This window comes from Chionomys nivalis, chromosome 2 (genome assembly GCF_950005125.1).
Source record: "Chionomys nivalis chromosome 2, mChiNiv1.1, whole genome shotgun sequence".
In the NCBI taxonomy this organism is placed as follows: Eukaryota; Metazoa; Chordata; class Mammalia; order Rodentia; family Cricetidae; genus Chionomys; species Chionomys nivalis.
In genome coordinates, this window is record NC_080087.1 from 102,889,299 (window position 1) to 102,907,250 (window position 17,952).

Here is a 17,952-nt window from a genome sequence, read left to right on the forward strand (position 1 = left end):
AGGCAAAACACACTTGGTACGTAACACTCAAGCACAGGCAACACTCACACACACTGTGGTTGTGACTGCCGCTCAGGAGGTGCACAGTCTCAGGGGAGGATATGAGGATCCTTAACTATATAAATCTAACACTCTAAAAAACTACTACAGCGTAGACTTTATATTCCACTGTAGGACTCCTGGCCGTTTGCACGGTTGGAACATACCACAGCAATGGACGGGTCAAGCTCTCCAATGCCCATCCTGCAGGGAGGGTGCTGGCAGTGGAAGCTCTCGTCAGGGATAAAGCAGCTGTCAGTCAGTTCCACTGCAGGCTGTGTAGTGTGGGGGTCCAGATAAATGAGCTCCTCACCTAGGCGAGATGACAGAGAAGTCAGACGCAGCTGGCTAGGGCTGGGCGAGAGGGAGGGAGCAGACCAGAGCAACATCCAAACCCACATCAGAGTCAGCAGACAGAAGGTAAGTAGACATCAAAATGCCAGGCGGAGTGGGGTGCACGCCACCACAGTGAGTGAGGAGGAGGCAAGTGAATACAATACAAGTCCACAGAAACACCCACTTCTTCAGGGAGACAGACCATCCCTACGAACCCATAGCGTACAAATCAGACTCACCAACATAGCCAATGAAGTAGTGGGCACTGTTGGGCTTCCCTCCGATAACACCCAGGGACTGGGGCATCATGAAGCAGTGCTGCAGAAGAGAAGAGGGAAGGCCACTGAGCACACTGGCCTTGCAATGCATGCAAGAAGACTGCTCCTAGACAGTCCCACACACTAGCCCAGTACACGGCCGGGAGATGTCTTTCACCATCCACAACCTCGGGCAGGCTATGGCCTCCAGAGGCTTACCTGAATGACACAAGAGGAAAAATGAGAAGACGTATCTCAAAGAGCTTCCAGTACAGACAATACAAATACACACCACAGGCTCATAGTTCTATCTGGGTAAACTTTGGAGCGGTGACAGGATTGAGGAAGAGCTTATGGATTAACAATAGGTGGGAAATATGAGCAGGCACTTGGAAGAGGTAGCCTGGCCAGACATCAGCCTGACCCAATGGGACAGGAGAAATGACAACAGAGGACAAGTCAGAGAAAAGTGGGAAATCAGCAGGGGAAGCAGAAGTGACAGAGGAAGTGATCTTGGGACCTACAGCAGAGGGAGGGGCCAGGGTAGTTAGGAGGTCTGGAGGGACAGAACAAGATCAAGATCAGTGAGGGATTTTATTCTTGGTTTTATCTGAACATGGAGAGGTGATTAGAAAGTCAAAGACTTGCCGGGCGTTGGTGGCGCACGCCTTTAATCCCAGCAATCGGGAGGCAGAGGCAGGAGGATCTCTGAGTTCGAGGCCAGCCTGGTCTATAAAAGGAGTTCCAGGACAGGCTCCAAAGCTACAGAGAAACCCTGTCTTGAAAAAACCAAAAAAGTTAAAAAAAAAAAAAAAAAAAAAAGAAAGTCAAAGACTTTAATAAAAAGTACTGCCATTCTGTACAGCAAGGCTCTCAAGTGTGGCTCCTTAGTTTAAAAATCTGAGGGAACTGGAGTTCAAAAGGGTTTGCCTCTTGTTTTTGTCATGGAGGTGGGGGAAACCAAAGAAGTAGGTATACAGAATTCTCAGTAAATCTGCCTGCAGTTCCCATCCTCATCGGCCCACCCACCCTCCAGACCAGCGGTTCTCAACCTTCCTAATACAGTTCCTCATGTTGTGGTGACCCCCGACCATAAAATTATTTTGTTGCTTCTTCATAACTGTAATTTTGCTATGGTTACGTGTCATAATGTAATTATCTGCTTTGTAGGATACCTGATATGGGACTTCCGCAAAAGGACTGCTCAACCCCCACAAAAGGGTCATGATCCATGGGTTGAGAACCACTGATCCAGTCAGAAGTAGAGGCTCAAGAGATACCCAGGAGGGCACGGGAGAGACCTGGGAGAGACAGAAGACCCCGATGCCAGGCTCAGCACCAGGTTGACTGGGCTTGAACCCTTTATAAACTCCAGCCATTTAAGTTTTCAACATCACCTATAAGATTAAGGCCTTTTCTCCCTCTCTCCTAAGCTACAGCTAGCTGACTACACTCTGAGATAGATGAAAAGTTGGAAGCAGGTGCTCAGGTTAAAAGCTGCTCTTAAGACTCACCTTCAGCGTCTCCACATAGGCCTCATTGATGTCAGTAAGTCCCAGGCGGAGAGGGATAAGGAGGACTAGGGGTCTCCAGGCCACTGGCCTGTTGGTGACTTCAGCTCCAGCAGGGAACCCATTACAGTGCCGCTCCGAATCTGCAGGAGGTGCAGCAGCTCCCGCACAGGAAAGGCTGGCCCTGCACAACCTTCCTGAAGGGGAAGACATGTTTTCCATGAGCTAAGCAGAAAGAAAATGTGTTTTGAAAACTAAGTGCTTAGGGGCTGAAGAGTTGATTCAGTGGTTAACATGACGATGTTTTCAGAGGACACAGGTTTGATTCCCAGCATGCACACGGCAACTCACAATTGTCTGTAATTCCAGTTCCAGGTGATACGACACCCCCTTATGGCCTCTGCAGGCACAAGGCACTCAAGTGGTACACAGACACACATGAAAGCAAAATACCCATATACATAAAATAATTTAAGACAGACAGACAGACAGACAGACAGACAGACACACACACACACACACACACACACACACACCAAGTGCTTTAAATGTAAGTAACATGGAGAACAATGTCCCCACTCAAAGAAATATGTTCTTGGTGCTGGAGACATGGCTCAATGGTTAAGAGTACCTGTTGTTTTTCCAAAAGACCCATGTTCAATTCTCAGCACCCACAGGCTCACAACCACCCTTAACTCCAGTTACAGGGACTTTAATGCCTTCTTTTGACCTACCCAGATACCAGAAATGCATGTACTTTACACACAGACAAGCAAAATATTTACATACATTAAAAAGAAAGAAAAAAGAGAAACATTTTCTACACATAGACTTTCTTTTAAATACGTATATGGTTGCTTTAAATGAATGTATATCTGTGCACGATATACAAACAGTGTCCTTAAGGACAGAAGAGATCTCCTGGAAGTGGAGTGAGAGATGCTCATGAATCACCATGTGGGTCCTCTGAAAGAGTAGCCTAGTGCTCTTAACTGTTAAGCCATCTCCCCAGCATATACTTTATTTGTTTAAAAATTTCTAATTACTATTAGGCCAAGTATGGTGGTGCATAGTTTTAATCCTAGCACTTAGCAGAGGCAGGGGGATCTCTGAGAGTTCAAGACCAACGTAATGTGTGTACAATGTGTTAGAGAAATGTGTCCCACCGTGCAGGTAGCAGTCAGAGGACAACACTGTGGAGCTGGTTCCGTCCTTGCATCTTTACGTCGTCTCCAGGGATGAAGCCCAGTTTGCCAGGCTGGTGTGGCAAGTGCCTTTACCCACCAAGCTACCTCACTGGTCCCACACGCACTTTCAAGCAAAATTTAAAGCGGCAGCCATGGGCAAACCCAAACCACTCAGACCCCTCACCAGCAAAAAGAGCATCAAGAAACAGCTCCTCTCCATCCGTTACTGTGTCTCTTGTCTGTGCACCAGACTAGCCTTCAATAAACATTAATTAGGGTCTGGTGGTCAGAAAACTCAAGTGTTAGGAACACACCCCACAATGTTTTGCAGTCCCATTGTGGGAAGGGACCACACAGGAGGAGCTGAGAGCATTTCCCTTATGCTAGAAAAAAAGGTGTGCCCAGTAAGAAGACATGATGGGAAGCCCAGTCAAGACAGTCAGCCTGAAGGGGTGCTACAGGTCAAATGTAAGGAAACATGGGATCAAAAATGATGGTCCTAGGCAGCACACTAGGTAAAAAGAACCCATGAACTCCCAGATGCTGACAGTCTCTCAAATTTAAAAATTGAAGAGAGAATGAAATACTTATCAAGAATGCCTGTCCAACAGGTAAAGAGGGACAATGTAGAAAAATCAACTATTCAAAAAATGCTTCAAAGAACATCAACATATATTAGAATCATCTTCATTAATTTCAAGGAATGGTTATCATTGAGACAAACACACCACTCTCGGGCTGGAGAGATGGCTCAGGGGTTAAGAGCATGGCTGCTCTCCCAGAGGTCCTGAGTTCAATTCCCAGCAACCACATAGTGGCTCACAACTACCTATGATAGGATCTGATGCCCTCTTCTGGTGTGCAATCATACATGCAGGCAAAATACTGTATACGTGATAAATAAATCTTAAAAAAAAAAAAAAATCACCCTCTCAGGCAACCCAGTGCGGCATCACAACACAGACACTATGGGCCTGAGAGGCCACTGAGTGCTACCTGGTGGTGGTCACTGTCAGTGTTTGTTTGCCTTTGTTAAAATATTTAACTCAACCAACCTTGATGAAACTAACAAGTCCAATTTGTGGGTCACTAACTGAACCAGATTCTATAAAACGTCAGCGCTATGAGAGATCAAAACACGTAGGGATGCCCGAGAAATGATGCAACGGTTGGTCAAGAGCATTTACACGTTCTGTAGAGAACCCAGATTTGGTTTCCCAGCATCCACAAGGAAGCTCACAAAACACCAATTCCAAGAGATTATCTCCACACACATGGTTTATATAAGTCCACACACTCTGTCACACACACACACACACACACTCAAACAAACTTTACTTTTTTTTTTTTTTTTTTTGGTTTTTCAAGACAGGGTTTCTCTGTGGTTTTGGAGCCTGTCCTGGAACTAGCTCTTGTAGACCAGGCTGGTCTCGAACTCACAGAGATTCACCTGCCTCTGCCTCCCAAGTGCTGGGATTAAAGGCGTGCGCCACCACCGCCCGGCTTTCAAACAAACTTTAAAGAGAGTAAAAGTGGTAGTGATTCATGGTTCTGCAAGATTGGACTTTCTAGGAAATAGGGCAGAAATTATTTAGCAATTTGTTTTTTAGTTATTTAACTTGTTTAAAATATCTTTTTAAAAATTTTATTCAAGCCGGGCGATGGTGGTGCACGCCTTTAATCCCAGCACTTGGGAGGCAGAGGCAGGCGGATCTCTGTGAGTTCGAGGCCAGCCTGGTCTACAAGAGCTAGTTCCAGGACAGGCTCCAAAACCACAGAGAAACCCTGTCTCGAAAAACCAAAAAAAAAAAAAAAAAAAAAATTTATTCATTTTATTTTCTGTGTTTTGTTTGTGTATATGTACACTACATTCCTGCTTGTACTCATGGAGATCAGAAGAGTGTTGGGGGAAATGAAGTTACAGATGTAAACCACAAAAAGTGTACTGGGAAATGAACCTAGGTCTTCTGTGATATGGGATTACCCTCTGTATGCTGTGATTACCACTGGTTAATAAAGAAACTGTCTTGGGCCTGATAAGGCAGACTAGAGGTAGGCAGCAGAAAATAAACAATGCTAGGAGAAAAAAGGCGGAGTAAGAAGAAGCCCCGCCAGAGGCAGACGCTGGACAGAACCTTGTCAGTAAGCCACAGCCATGTGACGATATACAGATTAATAGAAATGGGTTCAATTAAGATGTAAGATTAAAACCAAAATAATAATAAAAATAAGAGCTGGGCAGCGGTGGCACACACCTTTAATCCTGCATTCGGGAGGCAGAGGCAGGAGGATCTCTGTGAGTTTGAGACCAGCCTGGTCTACAAGAGCTAGTTCCAGAACAGGCTCCAAAGCTACAGAGAAACTCTGTCGTGAAAAACAAAACAAAACAAAACAAAACAAAACAAAAGATGTAAGAGCTAGCCAATAAGCTAGAGTTAAAAGGCCAAGCAGTGATTTAGTTAATATAGTTTCTATGTGGCTATTTCAAGTCTGGGTGGCCAGAAATGAACAAGCGGGCCCCTACTACAAATTGGTGCTCTAACATGTACTAGCTAAATCCACATAAAGCCTGAGAGGGCTTGGAAAGGAATTCTAAACACTAAAAAACAAAATGTAGCTGCCCTTTTTTTTTTTTTCTTGGATAGGCTCTGCTTGCTGGTAACATGCTGCAGTTTCTTAAAGAGAGATCTGTCTGATTCAGTGTTAGCAGAAAAAATGTGCATTTTCAAAAAACACGGTGGCTTCCTGGGCCATGCTGCCACCACAGATTCTGACTCTTTCAGGAGGCTGAGTACTTGAATGTGGTTTGTGAGCAGCGTGCTGCAAGTTACTTGGTGGTAGCTGATTACCAGAGTTGAGGTGGTGAGGACAACTCCCACCCAGCAGTCTCAGAGGTAGTAAACAGACTTCTGCCATGTTGGACTGGGCAGAGCCAAAAGATAAAGCAGCCTTAATACTAGCCAAGCTGTTTAACATTTTAAGAAGTGGTCCTGGTCAAAAAAGGATTACAGATGTACAATAAAAACAAATTCAGATGAAAAAGACCTCTAAATGGGTCACAGTGCTAGATAAATGTACATAGGCTTGCGAGAGAGATGGAAAAGAGCATAGAGAGTTATAAAGAGAAGCAAATTGTTCTAAAAATAAAACAAAGTCTTTAAAGAGACAGTGTAAACTTGTAGAAAAGTAATAGAGTAAGAAAAATAAGCTAGATAAAGATGGAAAATACAGTCTGGATTATGTATACTATTGTGCTTTCTTTGAATTCTTTTTTTAACTGTGAATGAGCTAAGTATGAGAGACATTTCATTGTACAGACTGTTAAACTAAACCAGCATTATATACTCTAAACGTATCCTGACTTCAAAGTTTGAGTCTAAGGATATGTTGCTTTGGAAAAGAGGTTCTTTTGTTTCAACAGAGGATGAGAACCTGTGGAATCCTTCCAGACTAATATGGTTTTATGGACCAAGACCACCTGAAAGGTTGCCATGAACACCACCCCCCAAAAATACTTCACCCAACAAAAAGCAGGAAGCAGTTTGGTGAGAACTAGGTCCAATGTTCTTATAAATGTTCGTTTACATTTAAAGGGGGATATGCTACAGAGATGAATACTTTGCATTGATATGGACCTTGGTTTATTGATACAAATTTAAGGTCAATTTTATTATATGTATACTTCTGCTATGAAGTTATTGTGTTTGTGCAGCTCATTTAGAAATGAAAAGTATAATTAAGACATATAGGTTAATAATCATCAATAATAGTCAAGCCTGTAGTCATGTTAGTTTTCTAGATATATAGAGATACATTTCAGTTAGATAGGTATTCTTCAAATCTTTCAAAGATTAACTTATAGCATTGGTTAGCCATTTGGGCAAGAAATTGTTTTTGCCTGGACTGCTTGATGTTATGCTGTATAAACTAGACGTGCATGACCACCAGAAAAGTGACTACTGAAATTGCCTAAAGGTGAGGCAGTCCTCTGGGGTTTCTGTTTAGAAAAAAGTGACTGAAAAATTGCCAATATAGACAGAACTGTCTTTGAAATTTCCTGCTTTGTGAAAAAGTCTGCTGGATACTATGGGCCTGTAGGCTGAATATGGGTGCTCCAATGATATAGAACTTTGGGTGACTGTCCAGGCAGCAAGATGTCTCTGTCATTTCTAGAGTTTTGGAAGTTGCTTATAATGCGCTTCCTGTTAATTTAGGTAATATTATATCCTTCTGGAATCTTTGATGGAGTTGAAGGATAGTTATAGTTTTCCTTAGTTATAATAAAAGATAAAGTAGATATAAATATTGTAACTGCATTCTTGCTTAATACTTGTTTTGTATATGAAATATTACTATGTTAAAACTAAAACCTTCCTTTTCATTTAGACAAAAAAAAAGGGGGGGGAGTGATGTGGAATTCCCCTCTGTATGCTATGATTACCACTGATTAATAAAGAAACAGCTTTGGGCTTATAGCAGGGCAGAGCAGAGGTAAATGGGGAAAACTAAACTGAATGCTGGGAGAAAGGAGGCAGAGTCAGGAAAAGTAATGGAGTCTTGTTGGTAGGCCACGAACCTTGTGATAAAATATTAAAATAATGGAAATGGGTTAATTCTAGATGTAAGAGCTAGCTAGCAATATGCTTAAGCTACTGGCCAAACAGTATTGCAAATAATATAGTTTCTGTGTGATTATTTCAGTTCTGGGCAGCTGGGAACAAACAACAACACTTCTGCAAGAGCAACAAGTGCTCATCACCACCAAGCCGTCTCAGAGCCCCCTCATTATTATTATTGTTGTTGTCATTATTGTTATTTTAATACAGGGTCTCACTATGTAGCCCTGGCTGGCCTAGACTCTAGATTGGCCTTGGACTCACAGTGATCTCCCTGTCCATAGCCTAAGTGCTGGGACTAAAGGCACAAAGCATCATGGCCAGCTTTTAAATTATTATAAATTCCTTATTGTATGTGTGTGCACGTAAATGTGTGTGCTCACACACATGCCAAAGCACATGCATAGTATCAGCAGAGAAGGGTGGGAGTCAGGCCCCAAGGACTACACTTACGTTGTTAGGCTTGGCAGTAGACTACCCACCACACCACTCTCAGGCCCACTGTCTAAGTTTTCTAACCTCTAAGTACATTATTGTTTACCAGAGCCACTTTTAGAATTTATTTACCTATTAATGTTTTTTCAAGATTGGGTTTCTCTGTGTAGACTGGGCTGTCATAGATCTAGCTCTATAGACCAGGCTGGCCTCAGAGATCTGCCTGCCTCTGCCTCTAGTGCTGGGATTAAAGGTGTGTGCAAACCTTTAAAACAAAAATAAATAAATAAACAAACAAACAATTCTTTAAGAGCTCAAGTTTAAGCACTGAAGAAACAGTTCAGTTGTTAGGAGTGTTTGGGATTCTTACAGTTTGGTTAGCAGCACCCAAACTGGGTGGCCCACAACTCCTTTTTCTAGCTCTTCACAGGTACCCTCACCCCACCCTGAGAGAGAGAGAGAGAGAGAGAGAGAGAGAGAGAGAGAGAGAGAGAGAGAGAGAGAACAAGTGAGTAACAATGATTCTTAGAAAACAAAACAGACAGCTCTAAGTGAGAAGATCTTCCTCTTATTCCTTCGGAAATGTTCACTGCAAACATTTGACTTCAAGTCATTTGTTTTTTCAACTGCCACTAGGAAGCTCAATTTCAGCCTTCTTGGTTCTTCTCCCTCCCCTTCTGTCAGCTGTTCTTGCAGTGGTGCTCAATTTTCCTCACTCGGTGTTGACATGCCTTTTCTTTATTCTTTGCTCCCCCTACCCCTCCTTTTTTTGTTTTTTCAAGGCAGGGTTTCTGTGTGCAACAGCCCTGGCTGTCTTGGATTAGCTCTGTAGATAAGGCTGGGCTTGAGCTCAGAGATCTGCCTGCCTGTTTCCCTGGGATTAAATAGAAACATGCCACCACCGCCTGGCCTGACATGTTTTTTTCTAATCTACACTTTCTCCTGCTATCTGGGGACTTGCTACTTCTGGTATAGTTATGAAGGTCTAAATCCATCAGCATTGCTGGGCATGGTGCCTCACATCTGTAATCCCAGAACTAGGGAGAGGCAGAAGGACAACCTGAGCTATAGAGTTAAGGCCATCTCAAAAAGCAAACAAGGTTTCCCTCTGCTGGCATACTTCTAACATCTGTGGGACTGCTATACAGGCCAGCTCTCAGCAAGAAGGAAGCTTTGGCAGCCTTTGTGAATGACATCAGTTCTTCCCTAACTGTCCCATTCACAAGCAGTTCAAGAAGTTGGAAGGAAAGAAACCATGCTGCTACTACACTGTGCCCCTAGCTTTGCTCTGCTACCATTTCTACGAACTGGGCTATTGTGCGCAACCTTTAGTAGTAGGCTAAAAAGGCAGCTTACTTCTTTTAAACACGTTTGTATTTATGTCTGCATGTGACCATGTGAGCAACAGCACATGTGTGGAGATCAGAGGCCAAATTGAAGAGCTGGTTCTCTTTCTACCATGACTGAGTCACAGAAACCAAACTTAGGTCATCAGATCTGGTGATGTGCCATCTCACCAGCATGCTTCCTGTCTCCATGGATGCCCTCAAAAGCAACTGTCACAACCCCGAGAACCGTCTTGTCTACCCTACCACACTACAGCACGCGCTTTACCCGCAGCTGCAGCCCTTCATCAAGTCCTCATGGAATTTTTCCGAAATTCAGAGTCAGATGTTTTGTCCTTGTTCTGTAATGAGCACATCCTTCTGAACAGGTCCTGGTCACAGCTAAGCAGCCTCAGGCTGCTCCCTGGGATCTGATCCCATTCACATGACGAGGCCTCAGTTCATGAGCTTATTGGTCCAGCATTGATATTCCAGACAGTGCTGACACCACAGGAGAGACTGCATCATCATGGCTCCCACAGTGCCATATGTACCCAGGTTATGGGAGGGGTGGAAGAATGGGATAAAAGTACCAAAGGTCATGGCAGAAAGAGAATCACCTCCCAAAAGCTGTCCTCCGACCTTCACATGGCAAATGCACATTATACAAACATGCATTTGCACATACACACACAAACTTGTTTTTTTTTTTTTTTTACTTAAAATTTACTATGAATGCTGGGCAGTGGTGGCGCATGTCTTTAATCCCAGCACTTGGGAGGCAGAGGCAGTCAGATCTCTGTGAGTTTGAGGCCAGCCTGGTCTACAGAGCAAGTTCTAAGAGAGCTAGGACTGTCACACAGAAAAATAAATAAATAAATAAATAAATAAATAAATAAATAAATAAATAAAAATAAATTATATGTATATACATATATATGTATATATATATATGTATATATGTATATACATATACATATATATATTGTCTCAAAAAAAAGTTACTAAGTTACTATGGGGGTTGTAGACATGATTCAGCTGTTAAGAAGAGCACTTGCTGCTCTTGCAGAGACCTGAGTTCATTCCCTAGCACCCGTGGCTGGCCACTCACAACCATGGTAACTCGCCAGATCCAATGCTCTATTTGGGCCTCTAAAGACTTGTGGGCACATACACAGGCACAGAAACACACAATAAGTCTGTAAGAACAGTCCCAAAGATTTCTGCCATATCAACAGTCTTTAATACACCTTTAAAAGATACTGTTTTTTTTCTTTTTTCTATTTATTATTATTACTACTACTACTATCTTGTTTCTTTTCTTTTTTTGTTTTGTTTTTTGAGACATGGTTTTTCTGTGTAATTTGTTTTGTTTTTCAACATAGGGTTTCTCTGTGTATCCCTGGCTATCCTGGAACTGGCTCTGTGTATCATCTTAGCCTTGAACTCAGGGATCCACCTGCCTCGGCTCCCCAGTGCTGGGATTAAAGGCGTGCACCACTACCACCCAGCTGCCACCATGTTTTTAACACTAGGGAAAAAATGCTTATGATATTACAGAAGGTTTTGGTTGTTGCTGGATTTTTGTTGTTGTTGTTCTGTGAATGTATGGGAGTACTAGGAATCGAGCCTAAGAAATCTACCACTGAGTTATAGCCATACACCTTTTGTTTGGTTTTTGAGATAGTGTCTCATTAAGTAGCCTAGGCTAGCCTAGAACTACGGAGATCCACCTATACCTCCAAAGTATTAAAATTAAAGGTATATACCACCAAACCCAGCTACTTTTGTTTTTTGATTTAGGTTCTCATGTAGCCCAGGCTGGCCTTGAACTCCTGATCTTCCTACCTCCATCTTCCAAATACTAGGATTACAAGCATGCACTACTGTCCCCTAGAAGTTGGTTTGGGCATTTCCCTCAGGCTGCTGGTAGGCCTTCATTCCAGAACCATGTACTTCCTTCTTACGAGTCCTTTGCTGGATATGGGGTAGCAGAAAAGCCCTTCCTGTATCTCACTGTGGTGCATTAATGCAGTGAAAAGCATACAAACGATTCTCTTCCATGGTAACCATCTGTATGTGGCCTATGCCATTATACTTACCACTAACACATTATCTGTAGCACACACACAAATAACTAACTTGATGTTGGAGAGAATACCTTCCTCTCACTTAGCCCAGGGAACAAAGTAAGGGAATGGGGTTTACAGATGTTCCCCTAGGCTTCCACCTACTGAGAAGTGCCAGTGCTGCTGAGACTCAAACTCTCCAGCTAAGGCTCCCTCTTGGGCCTTGTCAGTCAAACCCTGAGCCACTTACTGATCTCCTCCATCACCACAGTGTTGTCCATCGCTATGTGAACAGCCAAGGAACTCCACGTGTCGAATACAGCAAGCTTCCTAGAGAAAGCAAGAGAATACTCCCATGAGCCTTTGACAGCATGAGCATTGCACCATTGCAGTGACAATCAGGAGGCAGCTTCCAAGTTTAAGCCAAGGATTTGTTCACTAACTCAAAGAGGAAGGAAGCGGGATGTTGCTCCTAGGGGAAGTGCCAGCTGGACAGGAGCCCTGTGTGACAGAGCAGCGCAGGTTTCTCCAGCAGGTGAGGGGCAGGTCCAGCTCACTGCTGAGCGGCTTCTCTCCCAGCACCTCCCATTCTGAACTGATAGCCCCAGAAATCTAAGGAACAGCACAACTGTGACCACCAGCTGGGAGGAAGCACGGCTGCGACTTATGGCTCTGAAAGAAAAGCAGACAGCAGCCATGCTATGCAGAAATAGAATGTAAATAGGGTGCTACGGGGACAACACAGAAAACCTATTAATCAATGAGAAGACAGAAAGCAAGAAGGGACATTTTGTCCATGGGGACAGTTACTAAGGACCTAAGCTGCAAGATCCTGATATGTTTAGGAACACAAGAGGCCAATGCCTGGAATGCACTAGGGCGGGGGTTCTCAACCTTCCTAAAGCTGAGACTCTTTAATACAGTTCCTCATGTTTTAGTAACCCCAACCAAAAAAACTATTTTCATTGCTACTTCATAACTATAATTTTGCTTCTGTTATAAATCATAATGTAATCAACTGATATGCAGGGTATCTGATATGAGACCCCCATGAAAGGGTCATTTGACCCCAAAGGTGTTGCAACCCCCAGGTTGTGAACCCCTGCAGCTCACAGAGCCCCTTCTCCAGAAGTGGAAACGCGGAAAGGGCTCAGCAGAGTCAGTGCTTCCTCACTACTCATCAAGCCCTTCCAGGAGACAGACCCAGGACACAGAGTCACAGCAGCACTTCACTGTGCTGACATGTCTGGAAAGGTAGGCTGGGGGAGCGAGCAAGTAGGGCAGGCTAGACGGGCCTCCGGGAAGGGTTACTAGGCTGGGGCTCTAAGTGACGCAAAGGTCCTAAAGAGGAGTGTATGAGTAACAGATGTGCCATCCAACGGTGTGTCAGGACAGAGTAAGCTCAGCAGCACAGGATGGGAAATGTGTTGATCAGCTAAAATGCCTAGGACAGCTAGAGTCTCAGAGAGGGCTGCTGCCCTTTATGGAGATGACTTTGGTTAGTATTCGAAAAGTCTAGGATGAGAGACAGAGAATGAGACAAGATGTGGACCAGGTTGGGGGAGGGATGAACAAGGGTTAAAACTGAGACTTATTACGAGTTTGCAAGTTCAACTAAGAGCCAGAGAAGTCTAGAATCAACCCACATTTTGGCCTAGGCAGTTGAAGAAACCCTACAGCATCTATTTTGAGAAAAGCAACAGGTTGATAAGCAACAGGAGAAAAGCACAAGAGCTGGCAGAGTGCTCTAAGTTTGGAAGTTAACATGCCTCATGAGCCTCCAGGTAGAAATGCAATAGAGTTCGGGGATGTAACCCTATCCCTGTGTGTAGGACAGAGAAGTAGCCACAGGTGAGGAAAAGTGAACTAGCAACAAAAGCAGAGGAGGCCAGGGACAGAAACAGTAAGCATGGATAAGCGCCTGATCTGTCATTTCCAGAAAGATGTAAACAGTAACACTAAGGGGCTGCTCTTTGCCACTGAAGGCAGAAAAAGTGAGGCCACAGATAGAACCAAAGCACTGATGGAGAACTGATGGCGGTAATATAGTGGCTCTGTACATTACATCACAAGCTAAAGGGGTGTGTGATAATTAGAACTGGGACTGCCCCCCCACTCCCCTCATATATTTGAATGTTTGATCCCCAGTAGGTAGAACTATTTGAAAAGGACTATCTGGCCTTGTTGGAGGAGGTCACTGGGGATAGGCTTTGAAAATTCAGAAGCCAGTGTCATTCCCAGTTAGTTCTTGTTCTGTCTCATGATGGTGGATCAGATGTAAGCTCTTGGCTACTGCTCCATGGCCACGTTCCCTGCCGTGGTGATCATGGACTCTAGCCCTCTGGAACTGTGACCACCCCAAAAAAATGCATTTTTTTGTTTTGTTTTATTTGTTTTCTTTTTTATAAGTTACCTTTGTCATGGTGTTCTGTTGCAGGAAAAGAAAATCATTAAGGCAAGGCAGGACTTGGAAAAGGATGCTAAAGGGTACAGGGTGGGTGTGCATGTCACAAAGAAGCCAAGTCAAGGAGTCACAGCCAGCCATGGCCTGGAATGGCTGGGCATCAGATATAGAAAAAAAAGTGTCCAGATGGAGCATGTAGGAGATGGCTATTGTAGTCACAGGATAGGCTGTCAAGGGAACATCCAGCTAGAGAAAGATTAGAGAGATCTTTTTCAGCCCCACAGGAAAAGGGTCCGATATGAGTGAGTCCTGGACATTGGTTTGGAGCCTCCCAGAGGCACTGGAATATTAAGCCGCAGGGAAATGTCATCAATTCAAAAAACAGGGTAGGGAGGGGAGTGTGGGCAACACAGAGAAGAAGGTTCAGTGGTTCAGAGCACCTGCTGCTCTTGCAGAGGATCCAGGGTTCAGTTCCCAGCACCCACACAGCAGCTAACAACCATCTGTTAACTCCAGTTCCAGGGATCTAACAACCTCTTCCAGCCTTCCCTGTAAGCCTTGCATGTGTGTGACATGTACAGACATTCACACCCATACATAAAAAATAATCTTCAACCTTTCTCTCCCTCTTCCTCCCCCTTTTCTTCATCTCAATAAAGTTCCTCACTTCAGAAAAAAATAATCTTCAAAACAAAATCACTGAGGGGTCATACACTAACAAGTGGCATATCCCTGAAAACAGCAGAAAGAGCCATTTCAGAGGAAATTCCAGAGCAAGTGCCCCTCAGGACAAGTAAGGCTGACTGAGCTCCAGACTCTAGGGCCACAGAGAAGACAGGAAGGGACAGTCAGGAAACAACACCAACAGACTCTGAGCAGCATGTAGAGGCTTCTGATCTCTGACAAATCCAGAGGTAGAGGGTTACAGCACCGGCAGACAGAGTACCAGAACTCCCATGGTTCCAGATCTGAGATGCCCTCATTACAGATGGATCTGTACAGAGGACAGGGCCATGCCAGGGCTCTGACCTAAACACGAATCCCATTTACAGAACAATAGGCATAGTCACCCAGAGGACCCCTCTGGGTCTATAAGCAAAGAATCAGAATACCTTATTTCCTGTGGCAATAAGTACTCAAGGAGTGGGTAAATGCCAAGGAGAACTCATGCTGACCCCAAGAAGCAGAAGGGCTGGGCTCATTACGTACTTGAGGACCTGGGCAACAGTGTTCGGCCCGTACCACTGGCCTATAGACTTGCCTTCGCCAACTCCCATTTGCGCTGCAGGAAACAGACCCATGTTAGCAAATACAACCATTCTAGTGCGCTTTACTTTTGGTACATCAGTAAACGCTTCGTAAAAAGGTCTACACCACACACACACATACACCACGCCTCACTTTTATCAGTAAACACTTCATAGAAAGGTCTAGACAGGACACCTTCTCTACTAAGAAAAGCAAACCTTCAGGAGGAGCCTAATTCCCAAAGACTGCATGGAATCAGTCCCTGAAGGCTGTATAGCAGCAGGGGCCGAGCAGGCTTGAGTCTGAGCAAGTGCTGGAACACCAACAGCAGCTCACAGGGCTCAGAGGCTAGAGAATAACCAAGAAGCCTCATTCTCCAACTCTGTAAGACTTGGAAAATTCCCGAGGGAGTCCCAAGGAGTCTGCCTTCTGCAAAGAGCCATGCCTAGGTCACATTGAATCCCCACCTATCTGATGGATGGAGTAGTAGCTGTCCTTCCTGTCGAGGAAAGCATTTAGTACGTTGAAGTAACTGTCAGGCTGTCTCTTCCGTTGAATCCATCTCCAATCTATTGGAAACAAAACAGGATGTCAGTTTGATCACACAAGTAACAAATCTTCCTTTTATAAAGTGCTCAATGTTCAGATGTACAAAACTATATTTTTGAACCTTTTTAAAGTTAAAAGTCAAGCTCTCCAGGATTTCAAATATGCACACACTATCTCATCCAAACAGAGGCTGGAAGCAGAAAGCTGTTTCAGCAGTTTAAAGATAATTTCTAAAAGAATAATCATTTATATCAATATAAATTATTAGGCCTGGTGATTCAGGCCTATAATCCCAGCTACTTGGGAAGCTAAAGCAAGAGGCACTGGTTAGTTTTATGTCAACCTGACACAAGCTAGAGACATTTGGAAAGGGAATCTCAATTGAGAAAATGCCTGGACAAAGAGGTCTATAGGCAAATCTTTTGAGCATTGTCTTGATTAATGATTGTTGTGGTAGGGCTCACTGGTACCAATCTTAGACAAGTGGGCCTGTATTGTCTAAGAAAGCAGATTGAGCAAGCCAGAAAGCAGCATTCCTCCATGGTTTCTGCTTCAGTCCCACCTCTATGTTCATGCCTTGAATCCCTACTCTTACTTCCCCTAAGACACAGAGTGTGACCGACAGTTCTGAGAGGAAATAAATCCTTTCCTTCCCAAGCTGCTTTTGTTCATGGTGTTCTATCACAGCAACTAAGACATAAGAGAACTGCAAGTCCAAGGCCTGCCTGGGCAACTCTGGGAGCTCCTGAATTGAAATATTAAGTAAAAAGAGAGCTAAAAATGTGTTCAGAACTGCAAGCTTCCTACAGAGAGCAAAAGAACTCTTGAATGGTCTTTCCATGACATGAAAATTGAGTATGGCCCATTGATTTCCACTGGGAAGAAACATACACCCACACATGCACAATTTGTTGGAACTGGACAAGCACCATAAAGTATCACACACTTTTTTGTTTTTTTGTTTTGTGAGACAGGTAGCTTTGTAGCCTTGGCTGGCCTGCAGCACTATGTAGACCAGGTTGACCTCCAACTCATAGAAATCCACAAGCTTCTGTCTCCACAGGGCTGGGATTAAAGGTGTGTGCTACCATGCCTAGCTTTTATGATGTGCTTTAAACACCCCTTACTAAACAGACCCCATTTAAGCACTGTGACTCACCTCGACCTAAGTGCCGGCATACCAGGGCCTGGGCAAAGATCATCTGTCCACACCGAAGCATGCAGCCCCAGCCTGTATCTGAGGTAGGGCCAGTTCCCCCTGTGTGGAAGACAGAACAAGATGCATTCACAATCAGAGGGCCCAAGAGAGGCCAGGAACCCAGCAACAGGAGGCATTTGGGCAGCTCCATACCACAGGCGCGCCGACCCCCTCGCACATCTGTATATCTCAAAGTGCAGCTCTGAGGAAACAGAAATGCAAGATCTGTATCTGCTGCGGAGTAGAATGTAGTAGGCTTTCTTTTGGCCACCAACCAGCTCCCAAATCATGACACAGAGACTTATTATTAGTTATGAGTGCTTGGCATTAGCTTAGGCTTGCCCCACTAGCTCTTATAACTTATTTTAACCTGTTTCTCTTCATCTATGTTTTGCCTTTGGGCTTTTTACCTTTCTTTCATTCTATATGTCCTACTCTGTGACTGGCTACCTGGCAGACACCTGCTTGGCTGGCCCTGGGCATCTCTTCTTTCTCCTTGGTTCTTATCTCTCTCTTGTTCTCTCCTCCTACCTACTCTCTCTGCCTGCCAGCCCCATCTATCCCACTACTGCCTAGCTATTGCCTTTCAGCTTTTTATTAAACCAGTCAAATACCTTAGGCAGGCAAAGCAACATATCTTTACATTGTTAAACAAATGCAGCATAGGGACTGGAAAGATGGTTCAAGGGTTAAAAGCACTGGCTGCCCTTCCAGAGAAGCTGGGTTCCATTCCCAGCACCCACACGGCAGCTCTCACACTGTCTGTAACTCCTGGTCC

At 44.2% G+C, this 17,952-nt stretch overlaps 1 protein-coding gene across 2 annotated transcripts in view; it reads right to left on the reverse strand.

Annotated features, from left to right (window-relative positions):
* The window catches only part of Atg4b (autophagy related 4B cysteine peptidase), a 40,971-nt gene that overhangs the window by 3,950 nt on the left and 19,069 nt on the right, over nt 1–17,952 (reverse strand). For both annotated transcript variants that reach the window (XM_057762589.1, XM_057762591.1), the window contains exons 4-10: nt 17,136–17,234; nt 15,895–15,996; nt 15,389–15,461; nt 12,026–12,105; nt 2,147–2,340; nt 615–693; nt 207–352 (exon numbers count right to left, since the gene is read on the reverse strand). In XM_057762589.1, the coding sequence (XP_057618572.1) occupies nt 207–352; nt 615–693; nt 2,147–2,340; nt 12,026–12,105; nt 15,389–15,461; nt 15,895–15,996; nt 17,136–17,234 (773 nt within the window). The remainder of the gene's footprint in view (nt 1–206; nt 353–614; nt 694–2,146; nt 2,341–12,025; nt 12,106–15,388; nt 15,462–15,894; nt 15,997–17,135; nt 17,235–17,952) is intronic.